At 48.7% G+C, this 27770-nt stretch overlaps 1 protein-coding gene across 1 annotated transcript; it reads right to left on the bottom strand.

Moving 5' to 3' along the window:
• Positions 1-1949: 1949 nt before the first annotated feature.
• Positions 1950-26705, bottom strand: WTIP (WT1 interacting protein; the record flags this gene model as incomplete). Its single annotated transcript, XM_080703551.1, has 8 exons — positions 1950-2090; positions 5138-5206; positions 5908-5959; positions 6729-6859; positions 7007-7069; positions 7194-7261; positions 17602-17703; positions 26216-26705. 8 exons carry the CDS (start codon positions 26703-26705, stop codon positions 1950-1952), a joined length of 1116 nt encoding a protein of 371 aa, XP_080559677.1.
• Positions 26706-27770: the final 1065 nt, after the last annotated feature.

Below are 27770 nucleotides of genomic sequence, written 5' to 3'. Positions count from 1 at the left end.
TGAGACCAGAGGATTGCAGTTAGTGGACAGCTTCAGCTACTTAGTGAAGTCCTTTGCAACTCAGTGAGACCCTGCTCAAAATAAAGAATAAAAAACTGGGCTGAGGGTGTTAGCTCAGAGGTAGGATGCCCCTGAATTTCATCCCTAGTATGCAAAAAAATAATAAATAAGAAGACTAGCTGGGCGTGGTGGCGCACACTTGTAATCCCAGCATTTGGGAGGCTAAGACAGGATCATGGTTCATGGACAGCCTCAGCTACTTAGTGAGGTCCTCTGCAACTCAGTGAGACCCTGCTCAAAATAAAGAATAAAAAACAAGCCGGGCGTGGTGGCACACGCTTGTAATCCCCACGTTTGGGAGGAGACAGGAGGATCACGCAGGTTCGAAGCCAGCCTCAGCTACTTAGTGAGGCTTCTCAGTAACTTAGTGAGACCCTGTTTCCAAAATATATATATATATATATATATATATATATATATATATATATATATATATATATATATCAGGTCTGAGAGTATAGTCCGGAGGTTGAAAGCCTCTGGGTTCTACCCCTAGTACCTCAAAAAAAAAAAAAAAAAAAAAAAAAAGAATAAAAAACAGGGCTGAGGGTGTTAGCTCAGAGGTAGGATGCCCCTGGGTTCTCTCTCCAGTACCACCAATAAATAAATAAATAAATATGTCTGGTGGGTGTAGCTCAGGGGTAGAATGCCCATAGGTTCCATCCCCAGTACTGCAAAAAAAAAAAAAAAAAAAATGAGCTGGGGATGTAGCTCAGAGATAGAATGTCCCTGGGTTCATTCCCTAGCACCAAACAAATACCCCTCAGGGAAGTGTTTTCATGATGAGGACCATACCTAAGTCCAACATCCCTGCTCAGTGAAAAGGCCATCCCCCACCTCCAATGCTCATGGTCTTTCAAAGAAAAGAAAGACCTAATATGCCCTCCCCCAAACTGAAGTTCATGAAGCTCTTATGTGACACATAAACCCCCACACAATTCTGCTGTCTGAAAGGCAGGCACACTCTTGAGATTTTAGAGGAATTTATACAAAAATAGTTAAACTACAATGTTCTTACTGTCTGAAGTCAAGCTACAGGATATACAAATAGGACATTTTTGAGTCTGCTGCAACTTTCTTAAAAAATAACAACCTTGGTCCAAGTTCTTAAAAGAAAACTATATTCTTTTAAAGAAAATGAAAATATCCTCAAAGGAAAAACTTAATTTAAGTCAAATCATGTCCTTTTGTCGTGGAGCCTAGTACAGTGCGCACACACAGGTGCTTGCTTTCCCGACAAGGGGAGCAGGGTGCCCCTGCAGTCCCTCCTCACCGAGCCCTGCGACTGGCTGGCAGTCTGAGCAGGGATGACTTTCCACCAGGCGAAGGATGGTGCGGACGGATAACCCCAAGCCAGGAGCCAGTGAAGAGGGAAACTGTGGCTGAAAATGCCCATCGACATCACACGGGCATATCCCACATCAAGAGTGGCATTCCTCAACCGCAGTGACCCCACATAAAAAAGGCACCCTTCCCACCCACCCGTGGGGGGCAAGGCATTTATGAAACACACAAACCAGTGTGCCCTCCACCAACCCCGCCTTCCGCACCACCCTAGCTGGGGAGCATGCTTGGATAGGGCCCCAGGCCCAGTCTGAACCCAGGACAGGCTCCCACCAAGAGGCTAGGCCCAGCAAGGGCCCCTCCAGCCAGGTGACTCGCATCTCATCCCTGAGGCTTCGGGAGCACAGGAAACCAAAAGCTGGCAATGGGGTGGGCCACGGGGAAGGTGGCTTGAGGAGGCACAGACGGTGAATAAATAGGAGCTTCAGCGTGGGGTCCTGCCCCTGCAGACAGACGGCAGCTGGGTGGGAGCACAGTGGACCCCCGGGCACTGGCCTGAGCGCCGGACCGACCCTCCCTCCCTCTCCAGACCAGCTGGCCCCTGCTCAGAGCTCAGTGACGTGCACAGTGGTAGAGGGGAGTGGGCCGGGCCCCAGGCGCCGCAGGTGGCAGCGGCGGCAGAGCAGGTGGCCCTCAAGGGGGTAGCAGCGGCGTCCATCCTCCCCGCTCAGCTGCAGCCCGCAGTCCTAGGAGAGAACATAGGGAACCCCAGAGTAAACAAGGGATGCATATTACGGTAGTTAGGGCAGGGCAGGTCTGGACAGCACGGTGAAGTCTATGGCTGGCACTCTGCAAGGCGCAGCATCAGTTGCCTGGGAATGAGCCCCAGACTCGAGCCCCAGCACAGAGAAAGAGGAGAGAGGGGAAGAAACTGGAAACGCCAGCAAGTAAGGAGGAGTTTGTTCCATGACCCTCTCCTGCCATTTTCACCACTGCAGCAGCCAGGGCTAAAAGGCCTTGCAGCTTGACCTCATGACCCACAGCCCTAGGACCCACACCTGCCCCACAGCACAGGTAACGGAGCTGGGCTGCTGTCATGGAGGTGCAAGCTTAAGTCTCAAGATACTCAAGGCCCAGGTCTCCTCCTAACTGGGCCCCGCTGCTTTCCACCAGAGAGGGGCCTGAGGAGCCCAGTTCATCCAGAGCCTCTGTAGCAGATGGATTGCTCCCTCACTCTCGGATTCAGCCTAAGGCTAAGGACTATGCTCAGTGAACCCTAGGACGGCCATGGAGGCAGAGGGACTCTAAGAGAGCCCTCTGGGTGCCGGGAGCCGTAACTCTTCTGCAGTCCGTAGCTCCTCATCCTTCCTCCTGAGTCCCCTGACGGAATGTCTGCTCCCACTGGGCTACCTAACCCACCAAGGCACCTCACTGCCTCCTTCTGCAGATATCCCCCCTCTCCATGAGGCTCTGTCCTCCTCCCACACCTCGTCCACTCTCTTCTGCCTCCCCACTGCAGTCCCCGAAGTGCCGGTACTCTTGGGGTTTTCTTCTTCCTCTACCGCCCTCCTTGGAAGGCCCCAGTTCCCCCGCTGGCTGCAGCTGCCATCTATGGGCCCAGACAGCCTCCATGTTCCTGGTGACAGAGTAACAGTCTACTGGACATTTGGATTCTCCAGCTACCAAGTATGAGAGCACCTTATTCCTCCTCCTAACTGCTAACATGCAGGCCTGGAATATGCCCAAAGGTCCAGCCAATCATGGACGGAAACCTCTAACACAGCCAAAAGAAACTTTTTTCCTTTTTCAGGGGAGGGACATATGGAGACTAAAGCTGACTGGGGGAGTTATACCTCTGAGCTACACTCCAGCCCTATTCTTATTATTTTGTTTCTGCAACAGGGTCTCACGAAGTTACTATGCACTGGCCTCGAATCTATGATCCTCCTGTCTCAGCCTCCCAAGCCATCTGGGATTACAGGTATGTGCTACCATACCTGTCATTTATTTATTTATTTATTTATTTATTTATTTATTTATTTATTTTCAAAACAGGGTCTTGTTAAGTTGCTGAAACTGGCCTCACACCTGTGATCCTCCTGTTTCATCCTCCCAAGTACTGGGATTATAGGCAAGCACCAAAATAAAACCTGCTAAAAAATAAAATGAAATAAAATAAAATAAAATAGGGCTGAAGATGTAGCTTGGAAATAGAATGCCTGAGTTCCATCTTCAGCAAAACACACACACACACACACACACACACACACACACACACACACGTAGGGGGAGGGAGGGCAAGAACAGCAGCCAAGTGAAGGTGGTTTTGCTCTCACAGAAACAGACTTAAGTCAAAATAGTCCCTTGAAAACCTCAGTGACACCAGGCACCATGATGCACACCCATTACCCCAGGACTCAGGAGTATGAGACCAGAGGACCCCAGATTCATGACCAGCCGTGCAACTTAGACTATCAGCAACTTAGTGAGATCCTGTTTAAAAACAAAATAATAAGGAAGGGCTGGGGGGGGGGGGTAACTTGGTGGTAGAATGTCCTTGAATTCAATCCTTAGTACCACAACAAAGTAAAATAAAAAAAAAAAAGAGCTAGGTAACTGGGCATAGTGGCGCATGCTTGTAATCCCAACATTCGGGAGGCTGAGACAGGAGGACCGCACAGGTTCAAAGCCAGCCTCAGCTACCTAGTGAGGCTCTCAGCAACTTAGTGAGACCCTGTTTCCAAATAAAGTATAAAATAGGTCTGGGAGTATAGCCCGGAGGTAGAAAAGCCACTGGGTTCTACTCCGAGTACCAAAAAAAAAAAAAAAAAAAAAAAAAAGATTGGAGCTGGGTATAGTGGTACACTCTTGTAATCCAAGCATTTGGGAGGCTGAAACAGGAGGATCTGGGTTCTTGGCCAGCCTCAGCTACTTAGTGAGGCCCTTTGAAACTTAATGAGACTCTATTTCAAAAGAAAGAATAAAAAATAGGCCTGGGGTATAACTCAGAGGTAGAATACCCCTGGGTTCCATCCTCAATACCACCAAAAAAATTTTTTTTAATTAAAAATGAGGGACTAGGGGTGTAACTCAGAGGTAGACTGCCTCTGGGTTCAACCCTCAGTACTCTCCACCAAAAAATAAAATAGGCTGGGTGTAGTGTCACAAGCTTGCAATCCCAGTACTTAAGATGCTGAGACAGGAGGATCACAGGTTCAAAGCCAGCTTCAGCAACTTAGTGAGTCCCTCTGCAACTTCATGAGCCCCTGTCTCAAAACTAAAAATTAAATGGGGCTGGGGATGCAGCTCAGGGGTAGAATGCTCCTAGGTTCAATTCCCAGTACCACAAAAAAAAGTAAAATAAAATAAAAATAAATGTCCTTCTCAGTGCCTTCCTAAATAACTCTTATTCTACCTTCAAATCTCAACTTGGTATCCCACCTCCTCCAGAAAGCCTTCCCTAATTTTCCAAGGCCTCTTTTATGCTCTGACAATCCCTTCAATAGCACTCATCATCTTGAGTGGACACTGCATAGTACACATCTCTCCTGTGACAGCAGGAACTGTCTATGTTATAATCCCAGCTCCCACATAAATAACAAATAAATATGTGAAGAGTAAATACTTGAATAAATGAGAAAACAGGGGCTGAGGAGAATGTCCTGAAAAGAAGGGAGGGGCTCACGGAAGATATGTAGGTGCAGCAGAAGCCCTAAAAGAGGAGGTGGTCTGCAGAACACCCGGGGGAAGGGCTGGTGGGAGCACTGCCAGCGTCCCTGGGGCTCCGGCTCACCTCACAGTGATAGCACTCCACATGGTAGTCTCTGTCCATGGACACCACTCGGATGGTTGTCTCACAGCCCTGGAAGAAGAGATAGATTCACACATGATAAGCAGTGGGGACTGAGGGTGAACTGTGGGCAAGAGCACCCATGTACCCAGCGTGTGCTCGTCACACCCGTGAGCACAGACTGGTGCTTCCCGGGGCCGTGGCAGGCATCAGCAGGTGCAGGCGAATGGGTGTGCATGTGCCTCGGGCACCATCCATGCTGCAGCTGACAGCACGCACACCTCTCTCATCATAAGAGCATCACCTGGTGTCCATGCGTGGACATGTTATCCCCATTTCTCTGGAGGGGGAAAGATCACTGCTGGCCCCGCTTCACCCTGTCCCCCGCACTGTGACAAATGTAGTTCAGGGGGAAGACAAAGAGAGCCACTGTGCCCCACGAGGCTGCTGCACAGACCACCCATTCCCCACCTCTCCCCCAACCCACCTAATCTCAATCTGAGAGCCGAACAGATGCGAAGAGCTACCATGGAGAAGGAGCTGAGGGCTGCGGTGGGGCAGCCAAGCATCAGTCCACTTCTTTCCTATAGTCCATGTCAGGGGACAACTGCCCCCAGGCATGGGCGCAACACACATCTCTAGCTCTGAGGGATGTAGAGCAGGGACACCTGCTCATCCCTCCCACTGCGGCCCAGGATCTGAGGCAGACCAGGCAGGACAGGCAGAGGCTAGAAGGGCCAGGCATCTGAGGTTTCGAGATAAGCAGTTCCTACCTGTGCAGGGAGGATAGGACGGGCACAGGAGGCACATTTTGGTGCAAAAACCCTGAAGAATAAAGGAAAGCAGAAGTGACAAGTTGAATAACAGAGACCAAGTGCACAATTACAGGCCCAGCACAGGAGAGCCCATGACGCGGCCCAACCTCCCTTCCTTGTAATGGACGCCCTGGGTGGGGGAGCAGCTTCGGCCATGCTTTCTAGATACTGGCCTTTTACATGGCTCCCAGTTCACCTCCACCCTCTGCCTTCTATAGAATGGCTGCAGGCTCTGTCCTGTCATCTAGCTCATGCCTTCTGAGTTCCCTGCCCCAAAGTTCAGGTTTGGGGCACCCTTGATGAGACCTCTGCAAGACCTGGCTCCACGCTGAGTACTGGGGACATGGGGCCAGCATTAATCCCGAGAGAGGCAGCAGCACAGGGTCAGAGCTCAGCCCTGAGCCTGGAGCCACGGCCAGGGGAGCAGACTGGCTATCTAGACAGGCAGGAAAAAAGATCTGCAGTGATCTGAGCCCCACACCAGGCAGAAGAGGTTCAGCCCAACCACCAGAGGACTAGATGGCAGGCAGGGCAGGCAGGAGGGTCCTGGCCACCAGGAAGAGGGGCTTGTGCAAGCAAAGGCAAGGCTGGACGGGGCTGAGCCACCCACGAGAGGGGCAGTGCAAGGCAGAGACTGTGTCCTGCCTCGACCACTGAGCACGCAAGAGGAGCCAGAAGGGAAAGGACCAGGAGTGAAGAGCAGACAGGCCAGAGGAACGCTCCCAGGAGAGCGAGGGATACGGCGCGGCCACATCTGCTCCACAGCACCAGCAACTCACGTGTGATAGTCTCGGACACAGTAGATGTTGTTCTCCACGTCCACAGTGAAGGGCACTCCGTCCAGGCACTCGTTGCACACGGAGCACCGGAAACAGCCCGGGTGGTAGGATCTGCCGAGGGCCTGCAGGATCTGGGGGTGGGAGGCACTGAAGGGTCAGCGCAGCGGGAGGCTGGGCAGAGCCTCTGGGAGGGGCTCTGGCTCCAAGCCCCTGGCAGGTCCGGAAGAGGTGAGAGGGCGGGATCCTCAGAGGGGCTCCAGGAGGCTGGGGGTTCTCACCATCTCCATGATGAGATGTCCACACACGCTACACTTGTCAGCTGTTTGCTGGAACCCGGAGTACTAGGAGGAGACACACGATGCCATGTGTCCAGAGCCAGCATCTGCCCCTGGTCTCAGGTCTCCCAGTCAGGAGGGTGTCCCCTTGCTGTCACTCTCACCCCGCCACAGCAAAACATGCACTCACCAGGAAGTCCTCCTGGCAGTACACTTTCTCTCCCACGTTGTAGAATGCCTTCCCGCGAAGGCGTCTCCCTGTGAGACGAGGGATGAGAAAGGGGTTCCTAGAATATTAGAACCAGACATGGAGCCCAGCTTCCCTCCCCAGTACTCTCCTCCAACAGATGAGAAGCTGAGTTATGGATGTTGTGCGTGTGTGTGTGTGTGTGCACGTGTGTGTATTGCTGGGAATGAAAGGGCCTTCTACCTCAGTGCTACACCCCCAGCACTATTCTTTCTTTTCTTTTTTTCTTTTTCTTTTTTTTTGGCAATTACTGGGGATAGAACCCAGGGGCATTCTTCCTCTGAGCTACATCCCTAGCCCTATTTTTTTTTCTTTATTTTGAAACAGGGTCTCACTGAGTTGCAAAGGGCCTAAGTAGCTGAGGCTGGCTTTGAAACTGCGTGATCCTCCTGTCTTAGCCTCCCAAATGCTGGGATTTCAAGCATGTTCTACCACGCCCGGCTCTTATTTCTTGTTTTGTTTTGGGTACTGGAGATGGAACCCAGGGACATTCTACCTCTGAGCTACACCCCAGCCCTATTTTTTATTCTTTATTTTTTGAAACAGGGTCTCACTGAGTTGAAAAGGGCCTCACTAAGTAGCTAAGAATAGCTTCAAACCTGCACGATCCTCCTGTCTCAGCCTCCCGATGCTAAGATTACAAGCGTGTGCCACCATGCCCAGATTCCCAGCTCTTATTCTTTATTTAGAAATGAGAGGCTAGGCGTGGTGGCACATGCTTGTAATCCCAGCATTCAGAAGGCTGAGACTGGAGGACTGCGGTTCGGGGACAGCCTCAGCTACTTAGTGAGGCCCTCAGCAACTCAGTGAGACCCAGTTTCAAAATAAAAGAATAAAAAGAAATAGGGCAGGGGCTGTAGCTCGAAGGTCAAATGCCCCTGGGTTCCATGCCCAGCCTGCAAAAAAAAAAAAAAAAAAAGGAAATGAGGTCTCACTAAGTTGCTCAGGCTGATTGTTAACCTGTGATTCATCCTCTTACCTCAGTCTCTCAAGTACTGGGGATTACTGGTGTGCACCACTATGTCTGGCTATGGGTATATTTTAAATTTCCCTTTAATATTATGATAATACTTATAATAAAAAAAATTTCAACTGGGCATGGTGGTGCTCACCTATAATCCCAGTACTTGGAAAGCTGCAACTGGAGAATTGTAGGTTCTATGTCAACCTCAGCAACTTAAGAGAGGCCTTCAGCAATTTAGTGAGATCCTGTTTCAAAACAAAAAAATAAAATAGGACTGGGGATGTAGTTCAGAGGTAGAATGTCTCTGGGTTCAATCCCCAGTACCAAAATATATACTTTTTTTCATTCAAAAAAATTTTTAATCTATTATTAACAAAACTCAGATAACAGGTTGTCTACAGAGATATATAAAGAATAGAGAGACACACATATATATGTACATATATATACATACACACATATATGTATATATAGTACTTGCGATTGAATCTAGAGGCATTCTACCACTAAACTACTCCCCCATGCCCTTTTCATTTTTATTTTGAAACAAGGTCTCACTAAGTTTCTAAGGCTGATGTTGAACCTGAGATCCTCTGTCTTAGCCTCTCAAATGCTGAGATTATGGGAGTGTACCACTTTACTAGCTTGGAGAAGTACAACTATATTTAATCACAGATGGCATGCCTATGTTGTACAGAAAAATCATAAGCAATCTACTACTACAAGTTTAGCAAAATGGTAGGATATAAAGCTAGCATACGAAAGTCAAATTTCCAAGTGCATTTTTATATTCTAGCAACAAACAATGGGTAAATGAACTCACAAACTGTATTTGAGTTTGTGAGTACGTGAGTGTGTAAGACTGTGTGTGTGGAATGCTGGGCGTGGTGGTGCACGCCTGTAATCCCAGCATTTGGGAGGCTGAGACTGGAGGATTGTGGTTCGCGGACAGCCTCAGCTACTTAGTGAGGCCCTTCGCAACTCAGTGAGACCCTGTTTCAAAATAAAGAATAAAAAATAGGGTAGGAGTGTAGCTCGGAGATCAAATACCCCTGGGTTCCATCCCCAGACCCGCAAAAAAAAAAAAAAAGTGTGTGTGTGTGTGTGTGTGTGTGTGTGTGTGTGTGTGTGTGTATTTACTGGGGATTGAACCCAGAGGCATTCTACCTATGAGCTATACTCCAGATCTTTTTATTGTTTATTTTTCCTTGCTGATATTTTCCCTTTATTACTGAAGTAGACCGCTGCTCTGAAAATGCAACCCTAACACACTCTTGCCACAGCCTCTGCTCTCCTCACTGACAAACACTTGGAAATTCATTCTTGGAGCATCGTGGACCACAAGCTTCTCTCCAGGTGGAAAATTACTACTGCTGCCAGTGTCACAGGGAACACACACCCGAACTGAAGGAGAGAGGAAAAGGTGCTGCAGAGGAGAGGAGTCGATTCCAAACACCCAGCAAAGGATGTGGAGAGAACAGCCCAACGGTGCTCGCCCTTCTCCAGCGGCAACCCACCGTGTTGGTCTGGCCCTGGGGGACTTTTACTTCCTCTGTCTCTAGAACAAGTGACATAACCATAACTGTGTCACACATCGGTATATCAGAAGCCTGTGGAGTTCAAGTAAATGAAGAGATTTTTCAACCTACTTTGGAAAAAGTGAGTGGTTTGGATAAACTGACTACTAAATCTTCTCACAGCTGTTAGGCAGAACATCTGAGAGAACAGTGCTGTCTAACAGGGTACCCCAGAACTTTTTTTTTTTTTTCCGGTGGCACTGGGGATGGAACCCTTCTACCTCCAGGCTACACTCTCAGACCTATTTTATATTTTTTATTTGGAAACAGGGTCTCTTAAGCCAGCAAGGCTGGCTTCGAACCTGCGCAATCCTCCTGTCTCAGCCTCCCAAGCACGGGGATTACAAGCATGTGCCATCACACCCGGCAGACCTTTTTATTTTTTAACAGGCTCTCGCTAGGTTGCAGAGGGCCTACGTTGCAAAGGCTGGACTCAGACCTATGATCCTCCTGTATCAGCTTTGGAAGAACTGGGATTACATGTGTGCCGCTTTGCTCAGGTTAAATTCACAATTTTTAAAACTACACTTAGAATAAAAAGAAAGAAACACTAAAGGATATACTTAAGGAAAGATTGTTTTTTTTTTGGTGGTACTGGGGGTGGAACCCAGAGGCTTTCTACCTCTGGTCTCTACTCCCAGAACTTTTTTATATTTTCTTTGGAAACAGGGTCTCACTAAGTTGCTGAGAGCCTCACTAAGTAGCTGAGGCTGGCTTCAAACCTACATGATCCTCCTGTCTCAGCCTCCCAAGCGCGGGGATTACAAGTGTGCGCCACCACGCCCGGCTAGGAAAGATTGTTGTACGGCCTTACCCTATGAAACTTTGATGAAAGAAATTAAAAAAGGCCTAAGTAGGGCTGAGGTGTAGCTCAGCAGCAAAGTGCTTGCTAGGATACATGGAGTCTTGGGTTCAATCCCTAGCATGTGGACAGGGGTGGGAGTAGACTACATATATCATTAGGCAACAATTCTCCATCGATTCTTGCATATTTCTGCACATCTTGCAAACAAAGGGCAGAGAGCTCTCATTCTAGATTCCTTTCTCAAGATTATTTACAAACCAGGCATGGTACTGCATGCCTGTAATCCCAGTACTTGGGAGGCTGAGACCAGAGGATCCCAGGTTCAAAGTCAGCCTCAGCAACTTAGTGAGATCCTGTTGCAAAATAAAAAATAACAAAAATAGGGCTGGGGATATAGCTCAAACATAGATGTCCTTGAGTTCAACCCCCAGTACCACAATAGTAAGTAATAAAATATTAGGGTTATTACCAGGTACAGCGAGTGATATACAACTATAATTCCAGGTACCTGAGAGACTGAGGCAGGAATATAACACAAGAAGAATTTAGCCTGAGCAACTGAGCAAGACAGGACCCAGCCTCAAGACAAAAAATAATAAATAAAAAGGGCTGGAAATGTAGCTCAGTGGTAGTGGTAGAGGACTCCTGGGTTTGGTCTCCAGAACAAACAAATAAATTCAATGAATGACAAACAGTCTGAAAATGGTGGCACATGCTTGTAAACCTAGTACTTGGGAGGCTAAAACAGGAAGACCACAGGTTCCAGGCCAGCCTCAGCACCTTAGTGACCCCTGTTTTGTTTATTTTGTGTCTGTATGTGGTACTGGAGATTGAGCCCAGGGGCATTCTACCTCCAAGTAGCACTATTTTACTTTTTTATTTTGAAATGGTGTCCATAGGTTGATGAATATCTCACTGCTGCTGAGGCTACCCTGAGACCTGCAATCCTCCTGTCTCAGCCTCCCAAGTACAGGGATTACAAGCTGAGAAGCTGTTTGTTTGTTTGTTTATTTATTTATTTATTGCAGGTGTGGGGATGGAACCCAGCGGCATTCGACCTCTGAGCTACACCCCCTGCCCTATTTTTTATTCTTTATTTTGAAACCGGGTCTTACTGAGTTGCAAAGGGCCTCACTAAGTAGCTGAGGCTGTCCGCGAACTGCGATCCTCCAGTTTCAGTCTCCCAAATGCTGGGATTACAAGCATGTGCCACCACACCCAGCTGAGAAGCTATTTTAAAATAAAAAATAAAGCTGGGCATGGTGACGCACACTTGTAATCCCAGCATTCAGGAGGCTGAGACTGGAGGATCGTGGTTCGCGGACAGCCTCAGCTACTTAGTGAGGCCCTCTGCAACTCAGTGAGACCCTGTTTCAAAATAAAGAATAAAAAAATTGGGCAGGGGGTGTAGCTTGGAGGTTGAATGCCTCTGGGTTCCATCCCCAGACCCACACACACACACAAAATAATAATAATAATAATAATAATGATATACAATAAAAAAATAAAATAAGGCTGGGTGTATAGCTTAGAGGTAGAACATCCCTTGGTTCAATCTCTAGTACCACACACATACAAAAAAGGATGGATTTCTGCTCTTCTTTCTTTCTTTCTTTCTTTTCTTTTTTTTTTTTTTTTTTGTGGTACTGGAGTGGAACCCAGAGGCTTTTCTACCTCTGGGCTATACTCTCAGACCTATTTTATACTTTATTTGGAAACAGGGTCTCACTAAGTTGCTGAGACTGGCTTTGAATCTGTGAGATCCTCTTGTCTCAGACTCCCAAGCTCTGGGATTACAAGCGTGCACCACCACAGCCGGCCAATTTCCACTTTTAAAAACATGGGCAAGCCGAGTGTTGTGGCGCACGCTTGTAACCCCAGCATTCAGGAGGCTGAGACTGGAGGATCGCGGTTTGCGGACAGCCTCAGCTACTTAGACCCTCGGCAACTCAGTGAAACCCTATTTCAAAATAAAGAATTAGCCGGGCGTGGTGGCGCACGCTTTTAATCCCCGCGCTTGGGAGGCAGAGACAGGAGGATCACGCAGGTTCGAAGCCAGCCCCGCGCGCTGGCTTATGAGACCCTGTTTCCAAATAAAAAAGTATAAAAAAATAGGTCTGGGAGTGTAGCCCGGAGGTAGAAGGGCTTCCAGGAACCCCAGTACCACCAAAAATAAAAAAAAAAAAATTTTTTTAAATAAAGAATTAAAAAAATTGACGCCGGGCGCGGTGGTGCACGCTTGTAATCCCTGAGCTTGGGAGGCGGAGACAGGAGGATCGCACGGGTTCGAAGCCAGCCTCAGCTACTTAGTGAGGCTCTTAGCAACTTAGTAAGGCCCTGTTTCCAAATAAAATATAAAAAAGGTCTGGGAGTATAGCCCGGAGGTAGAAAGCCTCTGGGTTCTACCCCCAGTACCTCCAAAAAAAAAAAAAAAAAAAGGGCAGCTAGTGTGGTGGCGCATACTTGTAATCCCAGAATTTGGAAGGCTGAGACAGAAGGATCACGGTTCGCGGCCAGCCTCAGCTACTTAGTGAGGCCCTCTGCAACTCAGTGAGACCCTGTTTCAAATAATAAAGAATAATGCTGGGCATGGTGGCACACACTTGTAATCCCCGCGCTTAGGAGGCGGAGACAGGAAGATCGCGTAGGTTTGAAGCCAGCCTCGCTGACTTAAGAGACCCTGTTTCCAAATTAAAATGTAAAATAGGTCTGGGAGTGTAGCCTGGAAGTAGAAGGGTTCAATCCCCAGTACCACCAAAAATAAATAATAATAATAATAATAATAATAATAATAATAATAATAAATAAATAAATAAAAAAAAATAGGTCTGGGGGTGTAGCTTGGAGATAGAATGTCCCTGGGTTCCATCCCCAGTACCACACACACACAAAAAAATAGGGCAAGGGGTATAGCTCAGAGGTCAATGACCCTGGGTTCCATCCCCAGACCCACACAAAAAAAAGGGGGGGCAAGAGCTGGTAATGGTGGTGCAAGCTTGTAATCACAGTACTTGGGAGGCTGAGACAAGAGAATCACAGGTTCCCAGTCAGTCTTAGTGATTTAGTGAGGCCCTCTGCAACTTAGTGAGACTCTGTTTCCAAAGTAAAAGAGCTGGGCGTGGTGGCACATGCTTGTAATCCCAGCACTTGTGATGCTGAGACAGGAGTATCGCATAGTTCAAAGCCAGCCTCAGCTACTTAATGAGGCTCTCAGCAACTTAGTGAGATCCTGTTTCCAAATAAAGTATAAAATAGGTCGGGAGTATAGTCAGAGGTAGAAAAGCACCTAGGTTCCACCCTTAGTACAACACAAACAAACAAAGTAAAAGAAAAAAACAATAGAATTTGGAGTATAGCTCAGACGTAGAACACCCTGGGTTCAATCCCAGTTATATGTATATATCACACACACACACACACACACACACACACACACACACACAGAAGCGCAAAAGCTCTGAACAATATTCACCCAAAAAATGTAAATGCCAGCTGGGCATGGTGATGCACGCTTGTTACCACAGCACTTGGGAGGCTAAGACGGGAGGATCATGGTTTGCAGACAGCCTCAGCTACTTAGTGAGGCCCTTTGCACTCAGTGAGAACCTCTTTCAGAGTAAAGAATACAAAATGAGGCTGGGGGTGTAGCTCAGAGGTGAACTGCCCCTGGGTTCCATCTCTAGTACCACAAAATAAATAAATAAACAAATAAATAAATAAATGTCCAAGATACAAACAATAAGAGGCTTAACCTCATTAGTCACCACTGAAATGCAAGTTAAAACCACAATGAGATATCACCCATTAGAAAGGTTAAAATTAAAAAACACTAAAATGCCAACTGTCTGCAAACAAGTTGAATAACTCAACTCTCTGACATTTCTACTGGGAACATAAAATGGTACAACCCCTTTGAAAAATAGTTTGGCAGTCTCTCAAAAAGTTAAACATACACTTACCCTATGACCTAGAAATTCCACTCCTTGGAATTTACTCAAAAGAAATGAGAACATATGTCCACAAAGTGAACTCTACAAGAATGTTCACAAGGCGGCGAGGTGGTACATGCCGATAATCCCAGTACTAAGGTGGCTGAGACAGGAGGATCTCAGGTTCAAAGCCAGCCTCAGCAACTTAGTGAGGCTCTCCACAAGTTAGTGAGACCATTTCAATATAAGAAATAAAACAGAGGCCAGGTGTGGTGGTGCACAGTTGTAATCCCAGTACTTGGGAGACTGAGAAAGGAGGATTGCAGGTTTCCGGCCACCCTCAAATACTTAGTGAGGCCCTCTGCAATTCAGTGAGACCATTTCAAAAATAAAGAATAAAAAGCAGGGCTGGGGGTATAGCTCAGGACAGAATGCCCCTGGGTTCAATCCCCAGTATCTCAAAAATTTTTAATTAAATTTTTAAAAAAAGACCAGGCATGATAACCCATGCTTGTAATTTCAGTACGTGGAGGCTGAGATAAAAGAATCCCTGGTTCAAGGGCAGCCTCAGCAATTTGGAGAGACTCTCAGGAGCCTAGAGAGACTTTCTTTCTTTCTTTCTTTCTTTCTTTCTTTCTTTCTTTCTTTCTTTTTTTGTGGGTCTGGGGATGAAACCCAGAGGCATTTGACCTCCAAGCTACACCCCCTGCCCAATTTTTATTCTTTATTTTGAAACAGGGTCTAAGTTGCAGAGGGCCTCACTAAGTAGCTGAGGCTGTCCGCGAACCGTGATCCTCCTGTCTCAGCCTCCCAAATGCTGGGATTACAAGCATGCACCACCACACTGGCTGAGAGACCCTGTTTCTAAACAAAAATAAATAAATAAAAAATAAAAAGAGCTGGGATGTGGCTTAGAAGTTGAATGCATCGTGTAAGTTGGAGGTCAAATGCCCCTGGGTTCCATCCCCAAAAAAAAACCCGCAAAAAATAAATAAATAAAATGAAAGGGCTGGAGGTAGAATGCCTCTGGGTTCCATCCCTGATACCACAAAAAAAAAAAAAAAAAAAAAAAATAGGGCTGGGAGTGTAGCTTGGAGGTAGAATAACCCTAGGTTCCATCCTCAGTACCACACACAAAAAGTTATTGGAAAAGCTATTCCCAGTCAAACATCACTTTAATGTATTATATGTCAATACATTTAAGACATACCAGAATTCAGAAAATTCACCTCCCACATGTCCTTTCTTAGGTAGCGAGGCGAGCCAGGAAGTCCCAGATAGAGACATTTAGGCTATTTCACAGAAATAACTCTCTGCTTCCCCTCCAAGTCGTACTCAGAATCCAGCTCCTCTCACACCTCACAGTGCTTGGGAAAACTTGAACTCCCTTCACATCCACCACTAAGTAGGCCTGAATTCCTTTTCCCTTACACAGTACTGGTTCAGAGACTCAGGCAAGGCAGTCAGTCAAATCACAACCCTCCCACACCCACCCCCACAGTGGAGACTGGTTCAGGAAGAAATGTGTGGGATGATCTGACTAATGAGATTCAAGGATATCTGCCAGGCACTTTCTGGAAAAGATGTTCCCCTGCTCCACGACGGCCACCAGAAGAGATGCTCCCTTTTCCTCCAGAACAATGAAATGAAACTGAAATCTTAAGCGGCCACAGGGACATCACAATACCATGACAGAAGTTGGCCAAAGGACAAGCCCAAAGTCAAGAGCAACCCAACCAAGCTAATCACAAGGCCTGAGTCACTAGAGCAACCCCAGCCTACAGTCAGTCCTATCTCTAGGTTCCCAGGTGACTGGGCCAAGAAAGTCTTGGAACTGAAGCCTCTTGAGCTGGGAGTGGTAACACATGCCTGTAATCACAGCGGCAGTTCACAGCCACTCTCAGTAACTCAATGAGGCCCTCCAAAATTTAGAGAGACTCTGTTTCAAAATACAAATAAAGACCTGGGCATGGTGACGCACACTTGTAACCCCAGTACTTAGGTGGCTGAGACAGGAGGATTGCAGGTTCTCAGCCAACTTCAGGTACCTCTGCAACTTAGTGAGACCCTGTTTCAAAACAAAGAATAAAAAATAGGGCTGGGGGCATAGCTCAGAGGTAGAAGGAACCTGGGTTCAATCCCAACAAAAAAAAAATCTGGGCGTGATGGTGCACACCTGTAATCCCAGTACTTGAGAGGCTAAGACAGGAGGATCACAGGTTCAAAGACAGCCTCAGCAAGTAGTGAGATTCTTATCAACCTAACAAGACCCTGCTTAAAAAAAAAAAAAATATATATATATATATATATATATATATATATATATATATATATATATATATATATGGCTGAGGGTATAGTGAGGCTCAGAGGTAGAATGTTCCTGGGTTCAATCTCCAACGTCAATCAATCAATAATAACTAAATGGTTGAGGGTGTAGCTCAGATGTAGAACACCCCTGGGTTTCATTTATATTTTATACCATGTGTAATATAGGGTCAAAAATTAATTTCCAAGCCAGGCATTGTAGTACATGCTTATAATCCTAGCATTTGGGAGGCTGAAACAGGAGGATCACAGTTTGTCACCACCCTCAGCTACTTAGTGAGGCCCTTTGCAATTTAGTGAGACACTGTTTCAAAATAAAGAATAAAAAATAGGGGTGGGGGTGTATCTCGGAGATAGAATGCCCCTGGTTCCATACCCAGTACTGCATAAAAAAAAAAAATAAATTCCAGGAGAAAGAATATTAGCTCCATGTCCAGATGTGTGGCAGATCCTCACTTCTCCCTTTCCTGAAGACATCAGTACCCTGCACAGAAATGGAGACTCCAAAACAGAGAACAGAAAGGGCAGCCTTTCTCTAAAGCCAGCGAAAGATTCCACAGTGGCCCTATGGCTCCTCCCTGGGCCCCAGCAAATGTCCCCAGAAGGGCAGGCCCCTCAAACAGCGCAGGTCACAACCATCTGCATGGGAAGACCGTGACCAGCCTCCTCCACACCCCAGCCTGGGCCAGAGCTGTGAGGTCCATCTGCCTAGGATTTGGGTCAAGGGGAACAGGGAAAGGTTACCTACCACAGGAGTCACAGATGAAGCAGTCAGTGTGATACAGGCCCCCCATCGCCTGGCACGCCTGCTTTGCTCCATAGACGCCAAGCCCACACTTGATGCAAATGCCTGCGGGAGGAGAGGCAGGAAAGAGCAGTGGTTGGCACCATGGACTGTGGAGTTAGATGGACAGGCATTCAGCTCCCAGTCCTGATGCTACCCATCTGCCTGACTGGGCAGGTTAACTTCCGTTAGCCAACAACACTCAGTCACTAACCTGGGAACCATAAGAGTACCAAATACTGAGGATTTGTTACTATTGTCTAAGGATTCAAGAGTTCAGCAGAAGCCACGCATGGTGGCACACATGTAATCCTAATACTTGGAAGGCTGACACAGGAGGATCACAGGTTTGAGGTCAGCCTCAGCAACTTAGCAAGACCCTCTACAACCTAGTGAGACGCTGTTTCAAAATAAAAAATAAAATAGGACTGGGTATGTAGCTAAGAGGTAGAATGCCCGAGTTCCATCCCCAGTACCACGAAAATAAGGAAGGAAGGAAGGAAGGATAAATTTAGGGCTGAGGGTATATCTCCAAAGTAGAATGTGGCTGGGTTCCCCAGTACCACAAAAAAAATAAATAAATAAAATAAAATAAAATTGCTGGGTGTGGTGGCGCACGCTTGTAATCCCAGAATTTGGGAGACAGACTGGAGGATCGCAGTTTGTGGACAGCCTCAGCTACTTAGTAAGGCCTTCCGCAACTTAGTGAGATTCTGTTTCAAAATAAAGAATAAAAAACAGGGCAGGGGGTATAGCTCGGAGGTTGAATGCCCCTGGGTTCCATCCCCAGACCCACAAAAATAAATAAATAAATATATAAATAAATAAAAATAAATAAATAAAATAAAAACTAAAATGGGCTGAGGTGTAGCTGAGAGGTGTAATGTCCCAGGTTCAATCCCCAGTTTAAAAAAAAAAAGCCTCGCCGGGCGTGGTGGCGCACGCTTGTAATCCCCGTGCCTGGGAGGCAGAGACAGGAGGATCGCGCAGGTTCGAAGCCAGCCGCACGTGCTGGCTTAGGAGACCCTGTTTCCAAATAAAAATGTAAAAATAGGTCTGGGAGTGTAGCCCGGAGGTAGAAGGGCTTCCAGGAACCCCAGCACCACCACCAAAAAAAAAAAAAAAAAAAAAAAAAAAAAAGCTTCAGCTACTTAGCAAGGGCCTTTGCAACTCAGTGAGACCCTGTTTCAAAAATAAAAGACTAGCCGGGCGTGGTGGCGCACGCTTGTAATCCCAGCATTCGGGAGGCTGAGACCTGGAGGATCATGGTTCGCGGACAGCCTCAGCTACTTAGTGAGGCCCTCTGCAACTCAGTGAGACCCGGTTTCAAAATAAAGAATAAAAAATAGGGCAGGGGGTGTAGCTCGGAGGTCAAATGCCCCTGGGTTACATCCCCAGACCCGCAAAAAAATAAATAAATAAAAGACTAAAAATAGGGCTCAGGGTATAGCTCGGAGGTAGAATATTCCTGGGTTCCATACCCAGTATCGAAAAAAAAAAATTGGTCAGGTGTGGTGACACCCACTTGTAACCCCAGTACTTAGTAAGCTGAGAAAGAAGGATTGCAGATTCTTGGCCAGTCTCATCTACTTAGTAAGGCCCTCCACAACTTAGATCCTGTTTCAAAAATAAAGAATAAAAAAGGAGGCTGGGATGTAGCTCAGAAATAAAATGCCCCTGGGTTAATTCCTAGCACCACACACACAAAAAAAAAAAGAAAGAAAGAAAGAAAGAAAGAAAGAAAGAAAGAAAGAAAGAAAGAAAGAAAGAAAGAAAGAAAGAAAATTTGGAGTACCCGGGCGTGGTGGCGCATGCTTGTAATCCCAGGTGCTTGGGAAGCTGAGACAGGAGCATCACACAAATTCGAAGCCAGCCTCAGCTACTTAGTGAGGCTCCCAGTAACTTGGTGAGACCCTGTTTCCAAATAAAATATAAAATAGGTCTGGGAGTGTAGCACAGAGGTATGAAGCCCCTGGGTTCTACCCTCAGTACCACAAAATTTAAAAAAAAAAATTTGAGACAGGGTCATGCTGGGTGCCCAGATTGGCATCTAACATGTGATCCTCCTGCCTTAGCCTCCCAAATAGCTGGGATTACAGGCACACACCACTGTGCATGGCTACACACACACACACACACACACACACACACACACACACACACACGGAGAACCAGGATCATGAGGCACCTCAGAAATTAGGAAGTAGCCAGGCATGGTGGCACATGCCTCTAATTCCAGTGCTTGGGACGCTGAGACGGGAGGATTGCAGGTTCACGGCCAGCCTCAGCTACTTAGTGAGGCTGCCCTTTCTGTTCTCTGTTTTGGAGTCTCCATTTCTGTGCAGGGTACTGATGTCTTACCCTCTGCAATTTAGTAAGGCCCTGTTTCAAAGTAAAGACTAAAAATAGCACTGAGGGTGTAGTTCAGAGGTAGAATGCCCCTGGGTTCAATCCCAGCACTAAAAAAAAAAAAAAAAAAAAAAAAAAAAAAAAAAAAAAAAACTATAAAATAGGTCTGGGACTATAGCCCAGAGGTAGAAGGCCTTAGATGTAGAAAGCCTCTGGGTTCCACCCCCAGTACCACGACAAAAAAAAAAGTAGCCAGGTACGGTAGTGCATGCTTGCTTTTAATCCCACTACTTGGGATGCTAGGACAGGAGGATCACAAGGTCGAGGACAGCTTTAGCAAGAAGTGAGACTCTTATCAACCTAGTAAGACTGTTTCAAAATAAAAACAGCCAGGGGTGGTGGTGTATGCTTGCAATCCCAACATTTGGGACGCTGAGACAGGATGATCGTGGTTCATGGCCAGCCTCAGCTACTTAGTGAGGTCCTTTGCAACTCAGTGAGACCCTGTTTCCAAAAAAAAAAAAATACAACAAGGGGTGTAGCTCAGAGGTCAAAAGCCCTGGGTTCCATCCCTAGGACTGGGGTTGTAGCTCAGAGGTAGAATGCCCCTGGGTTCAATCCCGAGTACCACAAATAATAATAACAATAACAATAATAGTAAAGGCCGGGCATAGTGTTGCATGCTTGTAATCCCAGTACTTGGGAGGCAGAGACAGGAGTCTCAGGTTCAAAGCCAGCCTCAGCTACTTAGTGAGGCTCTCAGCAACTTGGTGAGGCTCTCAGCAACTTAGTGAGACCCTGTTTCTAAATAAAATATAAAACAGGTCTGGAGGTATAGCCTAGAGGTAGAATGCCCCTGGGTTCCATTACAAGTACCACAAAAATAAATAAATAAATAAATAAATAAATAAATAAATAAATAAAATAGAGCTGGGCATGTAGCTCAGAGGTAGAATTCCCCTGGGTTCAATCCTGAGTACCACAAATAATAATAATAATAATAATAATAATAATAATAATAATAATAATAATAAAGGCCAAGTGTTGGTGGTGCATGCTTGTAACCCTAGTACTTGGGAGGCTGAAACAGGAGGATCTGGGTTCGCAGCCAGCCTCAACTACTTAGGCCCTCTGCAACTTAGTGAGAACCTGTTTCAAAATAAAGAATTAAAAAATAGGGCCGAGGTTGTAGCTTGAAGGTAGAATGTCCCTGGGTCCAATCCCCAGTGCACACACACAAAAAAAAGATAATAAAAAAAATTTAAGAGCCGGGCATGGTGGTGCACGCTTGTAATCCCAGCATTTGGGAGGTTGAGACAAGAGGACTGCGGTTCACAGACAGCCTCAGCTATTTAGTGAGGCCCTTTGCAACTCAGTGAGACCGGTTTCAAAATAAAGAATAAAAAATAAGGTAGGAGGTGTAGCTCGGAGGTCAAATGCCTCTGGGTTCTATCCCCAGACCCGCAAAAAAAAAAAAAAAAAGTTAAGAAGTAGGATGCTAGCTGGGCATGGTAGCACATGCTTGTAATCCCAGCATTCGGGAGGCTGAGACCAGAGGATCATGGTTCGCGGACAGCCTCAGCTACTTAGTGAGGACCTCTGCAACTCAGTGAGACCCGATTTCAAAATAGAGAATAAAAAATAGGGCAAGAAGGCAAGAAAGAAAGAGGAAGGAAGGAAGGAAGGAAGGAAGGAAGGAAGGAAGGAAGAAATATGCTCTAAGTAAAGCAAAGCCGCAGGGCTGGGCCGCAGTGAGATGCAGAACTGGAACCGCTAGCTGGGCGGGTCCTAGTGTCACAGCACCCTGCTCTAGAGCTTGCTCAGTTAAGAGAGAGGAACAGCAGAGGGCTGAGGGGTATTGGAAGATGAATAAGCACAGCTGACTCAGCAAGACACTGGGATGGGAAGATGAAAGGGTTGAAGAGACAGTGTAGGCATAAGTGTCTTGTTTTTGCCCTTTGTGTGTGGCACAGGGGACTAAACTCAGAGGCTGTGGAGGGGGCATACTGGGGGTTGAACCCAGGAGCATTCTACCTCTGAGCTACACCCTCAGCCCTATTTTTATTTTTTATTTGAAACAGGGTCTCACTAAATTGCAAAGCATCACTAAGTAGCTGAGGCTAGAAGCGAACCTGTGATCCTCCTATCTCAGCCTCCCAAGTACTGAGATTATAAGCGTGTGCCACTTACATACCTGCTGAACCTAGGCATTTTAAGCTACAACCCCAGCCCTATTTTATTTTTTATTTTGGAATAAGGTCTAGCCAAGTTACTTTGCACTGGCCACAAACCTGCAATCCTCCCACCTCAGCCTCCCAAGTATGATTACAAACATGTACCGCTGTGCCCTGCTTTTTTTTTTTTTTTTAATTTTCTTCTTAATGAAAGACGCTGTACAAATTTATAGGCAAACAAAAAGAGTCAATGGAGAGAAGACAGCTGAAGACTAAAAATCTGCTATGGTCCTAGGGGCTTCCTCAGAGCCCCTCACAGCCTGGCAGAACAGCAGGAAAGGGTGCTGACACACTGTCTGGGAGCCAGGGCCCTGCTAGGCAGAGAGACCAGAGAACTAGAGACAGTCTGCAGTCACAGTGAAGGCTGCAGAAGGGAGGTAAAGACAGGGTGTGGCTCTGGGAGTGGGTGGCTGGAGAGAGGGCAGCTGGCCACAAAAGCAAAAATGGTTCCGGAGGCCTGAGGCTAATGGCAGGGGAACTTGGCAAGGAGGGGCGGGAAAGTTCAAAAGACATCATGAATGGCAGAGCGGACCAAGAGGCCAGCTGGCATCATGGCCACTGAGGGATGGTGAAGAGACTAACATTCTATGTATGAGGCTTTGCAGAGCTTAGAGGAGCACATGCTACCTAGACTTTTATAAAACTGTGTTATTCAGGTTGAACTATATAAAATTGCCACTTTTGTTTCTTGTTTGTTTGTTTGGGTTTTGGTGGTACTGGGGATTGAACCCAAGGGCATTCTACCATGGAGCTATGCCCTCAGGCCTTTTTTCCTCTTTTGAAAGAGAGTTTCGCTAAATTAGCGCACACATGCCTTGAACCTGCGACCCTCCTGTCTCACCCTCCCAAGTACTGGGATTACAAGTGTGCACCACCATGACCAGCTAGAAACTGCTACTTCTGCACCTCAAAATAAGCCAAATGAGCCAGGTGTGGTAAAACATGCCTGTAATCCCAGTACTTGGGAGGCTGAGACTGGAAATTAACAGGTTTGAGGACAGTTTCAGAAAGTTAGCAAGACCCTGTTTCAAAAACAAAAAAGGGTTAGGGGTATAGCTTGGAAGTAGAATTCCTCTGGGTTCAATCCCCAGTACAAATAACAAACACGCTGGGTGTGCTGGCACAGGTTTGTAATCCCTGCCCATGGGAGGCTGAGACAGGAGGATTGCACAAATTCAAAGCCAGCCTCGGCAACTTAGTGAGACCCTGTTTCCAAATAAAATATAAAATAGGTCTGGGAGTATAGACTGGAGGTAGAAAGCCTCTGGGTTCCACCCCCAATACCACCAAAATAAATAAATAAATAAATAAATAAATAAATAAATAAAATTAAGATGGTTTTCCCTTAAAAAAAAAAAAAAAAAAGTCTGCCAGGCTTGGTGGCCCACACTTGTAATCCCAATACTTTGGGAGGCTGAGACAAGAGAACTGCAGGTTCACAGCCAGCCTTAGCTACTTAGGCCCTCCACAACTTGGTGAGACTTTATTTCAAAATAAAGAAAAGAAACAGAGCTAGGGGCATAACTTGAAGGTTGACTGCCCCTGGGTTCCATCACAAGTACCACAAAAAGAAAGAAAGAAAGAAAGAAAGAAAGAAAGAAAGAAAGAAAGAAAGAAAGAAAGAAAGAAAGAAAGAAAGAAAATGAAAAATAGGGCTGGGAGCTGGGCGTGGTGGAGCACGCTTGTAATCCCACCATTCTGGAGGCTGCGACTGGAGGATTATGGTTCACAGGCAGCCTCAGCTACTTAGCAAGGCCCTTCCCAACTCAGTGAGACCCTGTTTCAAAACTAAAGACTAAGCGGGCGTGGTGGCTCATGCTTGTAATCCCCACGCTTGGGAGGCGGAGACAGGAGGATCGCGCAGGTTCCAAGCCAGCTGTGCTGGCTTAAGAGACCCTGTTTCCAAATATAAAAAAGTATAAAATAGGTCTGGGAGTGTAGTCCCAAGGTAGAAGGGCTTCCAGGAACCCCAGTACCACCAATAAATAAATAAATAATAAAAAGACTAAAAAATAGTGCTGGGAATGTACCTTGGAGGTAGAATGCCCCTGGGTTCCATCACCAGTACCACAACAACAACAACAAAAAATAGAGCTGGGGTGTACGTTGTAGGTAGAATGCCCCTGGGTTCAGTCCCCAGTGCTGCAAGAAAGAAAGAAAGAGAGAGAGAGAGAGAGAGAGAGAGAGAGAGAGAGAGAGAGAGAGAGAGAGAGAGAGAGAAAGGGCGAGCTGGGGTGTAGCTCAGAGATAGCATGCCCTGGGGTTCAATCTCCAGTACCACAGAAAAAAACACAAATGTCATTAGAACCACACATCTCAGGCAAACAGTTTCTGTATTTTCAGGAACCAGAGAAATGTTGCCTAAATTTCTTTCTCTTGAGGGGAAAAAGACCCATCAGTCGGCTCAAGCTCCCATGTGAGCACCAACTCCTCTTCAGAAGGGCTGGCCGCGCCCCACAGCCTTCCACATCGGCACCGCACTTCCAACACTACCTGCTGGGACTCCAGAGTCACACAAAGACTAAGGATCTGGGTGACCATGAGCACTACAGGCTCACCCCTACCCAGACTCTACAACGCAGAGGGGCCAGAAAATCACAACCACTCCTCCCTGAAGAGAGCACTCCAGGGTGTACTCTTCAGAAGATGGCCAGATCTGCTCCTGGCACCCGCCTGGCATGAGAAGCAACGGCCTCTCACTCATCCCCCTGCCAAACCTCAGATTCTCACTGGGCCTCCATCATGAGAGGCAACTTCAGCTCACAAGTGCTCATACCCACAGGCCTCTCCTGGGCTGCCACCTCTAGGAGGCACCTTCTCTCATCCTCACTTGCCTCCTTTTAGGTGGTGGGGGTACTGGGATATCCAAGGGTATTCTACCTCCAAGCTACATCCTCAGCCCTTTTAATATATAATTTTTTAATTGTATGGTAGGGGGATTCAATCCAGGGGTGTTCTGCCTCTGGGCTACAACCCCATCCCTATTTTATTTTTTATGCTGAAACAGGGTCTAAGTTGCTGAGGCTTGCCTCAACCCTGGGCTCCTCCTGTCTCAGCCTCCCAAGTACTGAGATTCCAGGTGTACACTAGCACACCTAGCTTCTCTCTTGCTGTCCTCCTTTGGCTCACTTTCTTCCCTCTGCCTGGAGTGACCCATCTGTCCTGCAAAATAGTGGCCTCAGCTGTCAGGATCCAGTTCAAGGAAGTCCAGAGCTGCTAGCCCCATTGAATGCAAGAAAGACAGAAACCCCAGGAGAGCCAGTCCTCGGCTTGATAACCACCCGCCCCCTCCACAGCCTCGGCCCCTTGCTTATCAAGGGGGGGGGGGAGGGGTGTTCTCTCCCCAGCCCTAAGATATTTCTGCTACACAGACCCCACTTCCCACTAAGTCTTGTGCAAAAAGTTAAGGGGGCCAGGAAGAGACTGGGAAATAGAGGCTGTCAGAGACTGGTGGGTTTTGCAAAGGTAAGTGAAGCAGGATTCCTTTAAGATACATCCCAGGAGGCGGGTCGGTGGCGCACACTTGTAATCCCAGCAATATGGGAGGCTGAGACATGAGCATCGCGCTGGCGGACAGCCTCGGCTCCTTAGCGAGGCCCTTTGCAACTCAGTAAGACCCTGTCTCAAAATAAAGAATTAGAATGGGGGGGGGGGGGCTGGGAGTGTCGCCTGGAGGTAAAATGCCCCTGGGTTCCATCCCCAGGACGAAAAAAAAAAAAAAAAAAAGATACATCCCACATACACAGCCCGGAGCAGAGCAGCCCCTGCGCCAGGCTTGGTCCTGCGCTTCCTCCACCTCGAGACACTCCCAGCACCAGAGCCTCGGTCCGGCGGGCCCGGGGCGCCCGGGCACCCGCCTCCCAGGTCCTGCCCACACCCCCGGGGGCGGCGCGTCCTTTCTGCTCACGAAGCCCAGGTGCGCCAGCGAGGCCGGGCGAGGGCAGGGCGAGCCGGCTTCCCCGAGCCGCGCCCCCGCGCCCGGCCCGCCGGCTCACCGAAGTAGTCCCGCGCCGCGCGCGCCTCCAGCGCCCGCTCCAGCTCCCGCGTGAGCGCCTCCAGCCGCCGCTCGGCCGCGCTCGGGCCGCGCTCCCGGCCGGGCGGCGGCGGCGGCGGCTCGGGGTCGGCGGCGGCGCCCGCGGAGCCGCGCGAGCCCAGGCTGGACAGGCTGGAGCGCGCGCTGCCGGCCGAGGGCGGCCCGGGCCCCGCGCCGCGCGGGCTGCCGTGGCGCAGGTCGAAGCCCAGGCTGATGCCGCTGGAGCGCGCGCTGCCGCCGTCGGGGCCCGGGCTGGCCCGGCGCGCGCGCTCGGCCTCGGCGCCGCCCTTGGCCCGGCGGGCCTCGTCCCCCGGCGCCCGCCACCCGCGGCCCGGGGCGTCTGCGCGCGGGCCGGGCGGCGCGGGCGCGGGCGCGGGCGCGGGCTCGCGCAGGGCCAGCGCCGCCAGCAGCGCGGCCGCGTCGTCGGCCGCCGCCCGGGAGCGCCGCCGCATGCCGCCGGGCCGTCAGCGCCGCCGCATGCCGCCGGGGCCGGGCCGGGCCGGGGCGGGCCGCCGCCCGGGGCGCGCGAGGAATGCGCGGCGGCGGCGCAGGGACTCCTTTGCGGGGCAGGAATGCGAGGAAGGAGACGGCGCTGCGGCTCTGGAATGCGGCGGCGGCGGCGGCGGCGGCGCCCGGGTCGCGGCCGCAGAACCGAGCGGACGCGGAGGTGGTCCGCCCGCGCGGCCGGGCCTCGCCGAGGGGCGCAGCCGGGTGCGGGCCCGCGACCGAGGCTCGCGGCGGCCACGTGGCGGCGCCCGGCCGGGGCGGGAGACCGGGCCGGAGGCCGGGCCGGGACTGCGGCGCCCCCCACGGCCGGGCCGGGCCTCGGCGCAGACCTCCGCGGAGCCGGGGAGCCGACGCGAGGCCCGGGAGCCCCCGCCCAGCACCTGCCCTCCGATTCGGGGTGTGGCCCCCAGGCCAGGCTCCTGGAAACCCTAGTGGGGGAGGCCCGAGAGGGGGGTGACTAGGGCCTTGTCCTCCAAAACACAAGCTACAAACCCGTTTATTTATTTATTTGAGATGGGATCTTGCTGTCATCGAGACTGGGATCCTGACCTGCCTCAGCCTCCCAAATAACTGGGATTGCGGGGCGTGGTGGCGCACGCTTGCAATCCCAGCATTTGAGAGACTGAGACAAGAGAATCGCGGTTCACGGCCAGCCTCGGCTAATTTAGGACCTCCGCAACTCAGTGAGACCCTGTTTCAAAAGAAAGAATTAAAAATAGGGCTGGGGATGTAGCTCGGAGGTAGAATGCTCCTGGGTTCCATCCCTAGTACAATAAATAAATAAATAATAGAGCCGGGCGTGGTGGCTCACACTTGTAATCCCCAGCATTTGGGAGGCTGAGACTGGAGGATCGCGGTTCACCGACAGCCTCAGCTACTTAGTGTGGCCCTTTGTAACTCAGTAAGACGCTGTGGCTCAAAGGTAGAATGCCCCCTGGGTTCCATCCCCAGTACTATTTAAAAAAACGAAAATAAAAACCTGTCACACCAAATAGCTGGGGTTACAGTAG

The sequence above is a fragment of the Muscardinus avellanarius genome (assembly GCF_963383645.1).
Source record: "Muscardinus avellanarius genome assembly, chromosome: 10".
Taxonomy (NCBI): domain Eukaryota; kingdom Metazoa; phylum Chordata; class Mammalia; order Rodentia; family Gliridae; genus Muscardinus; species Muscardinus avellanarius.
This window is presented reverse-complemented; position numbering and strand designations above follow the sequence as displayed.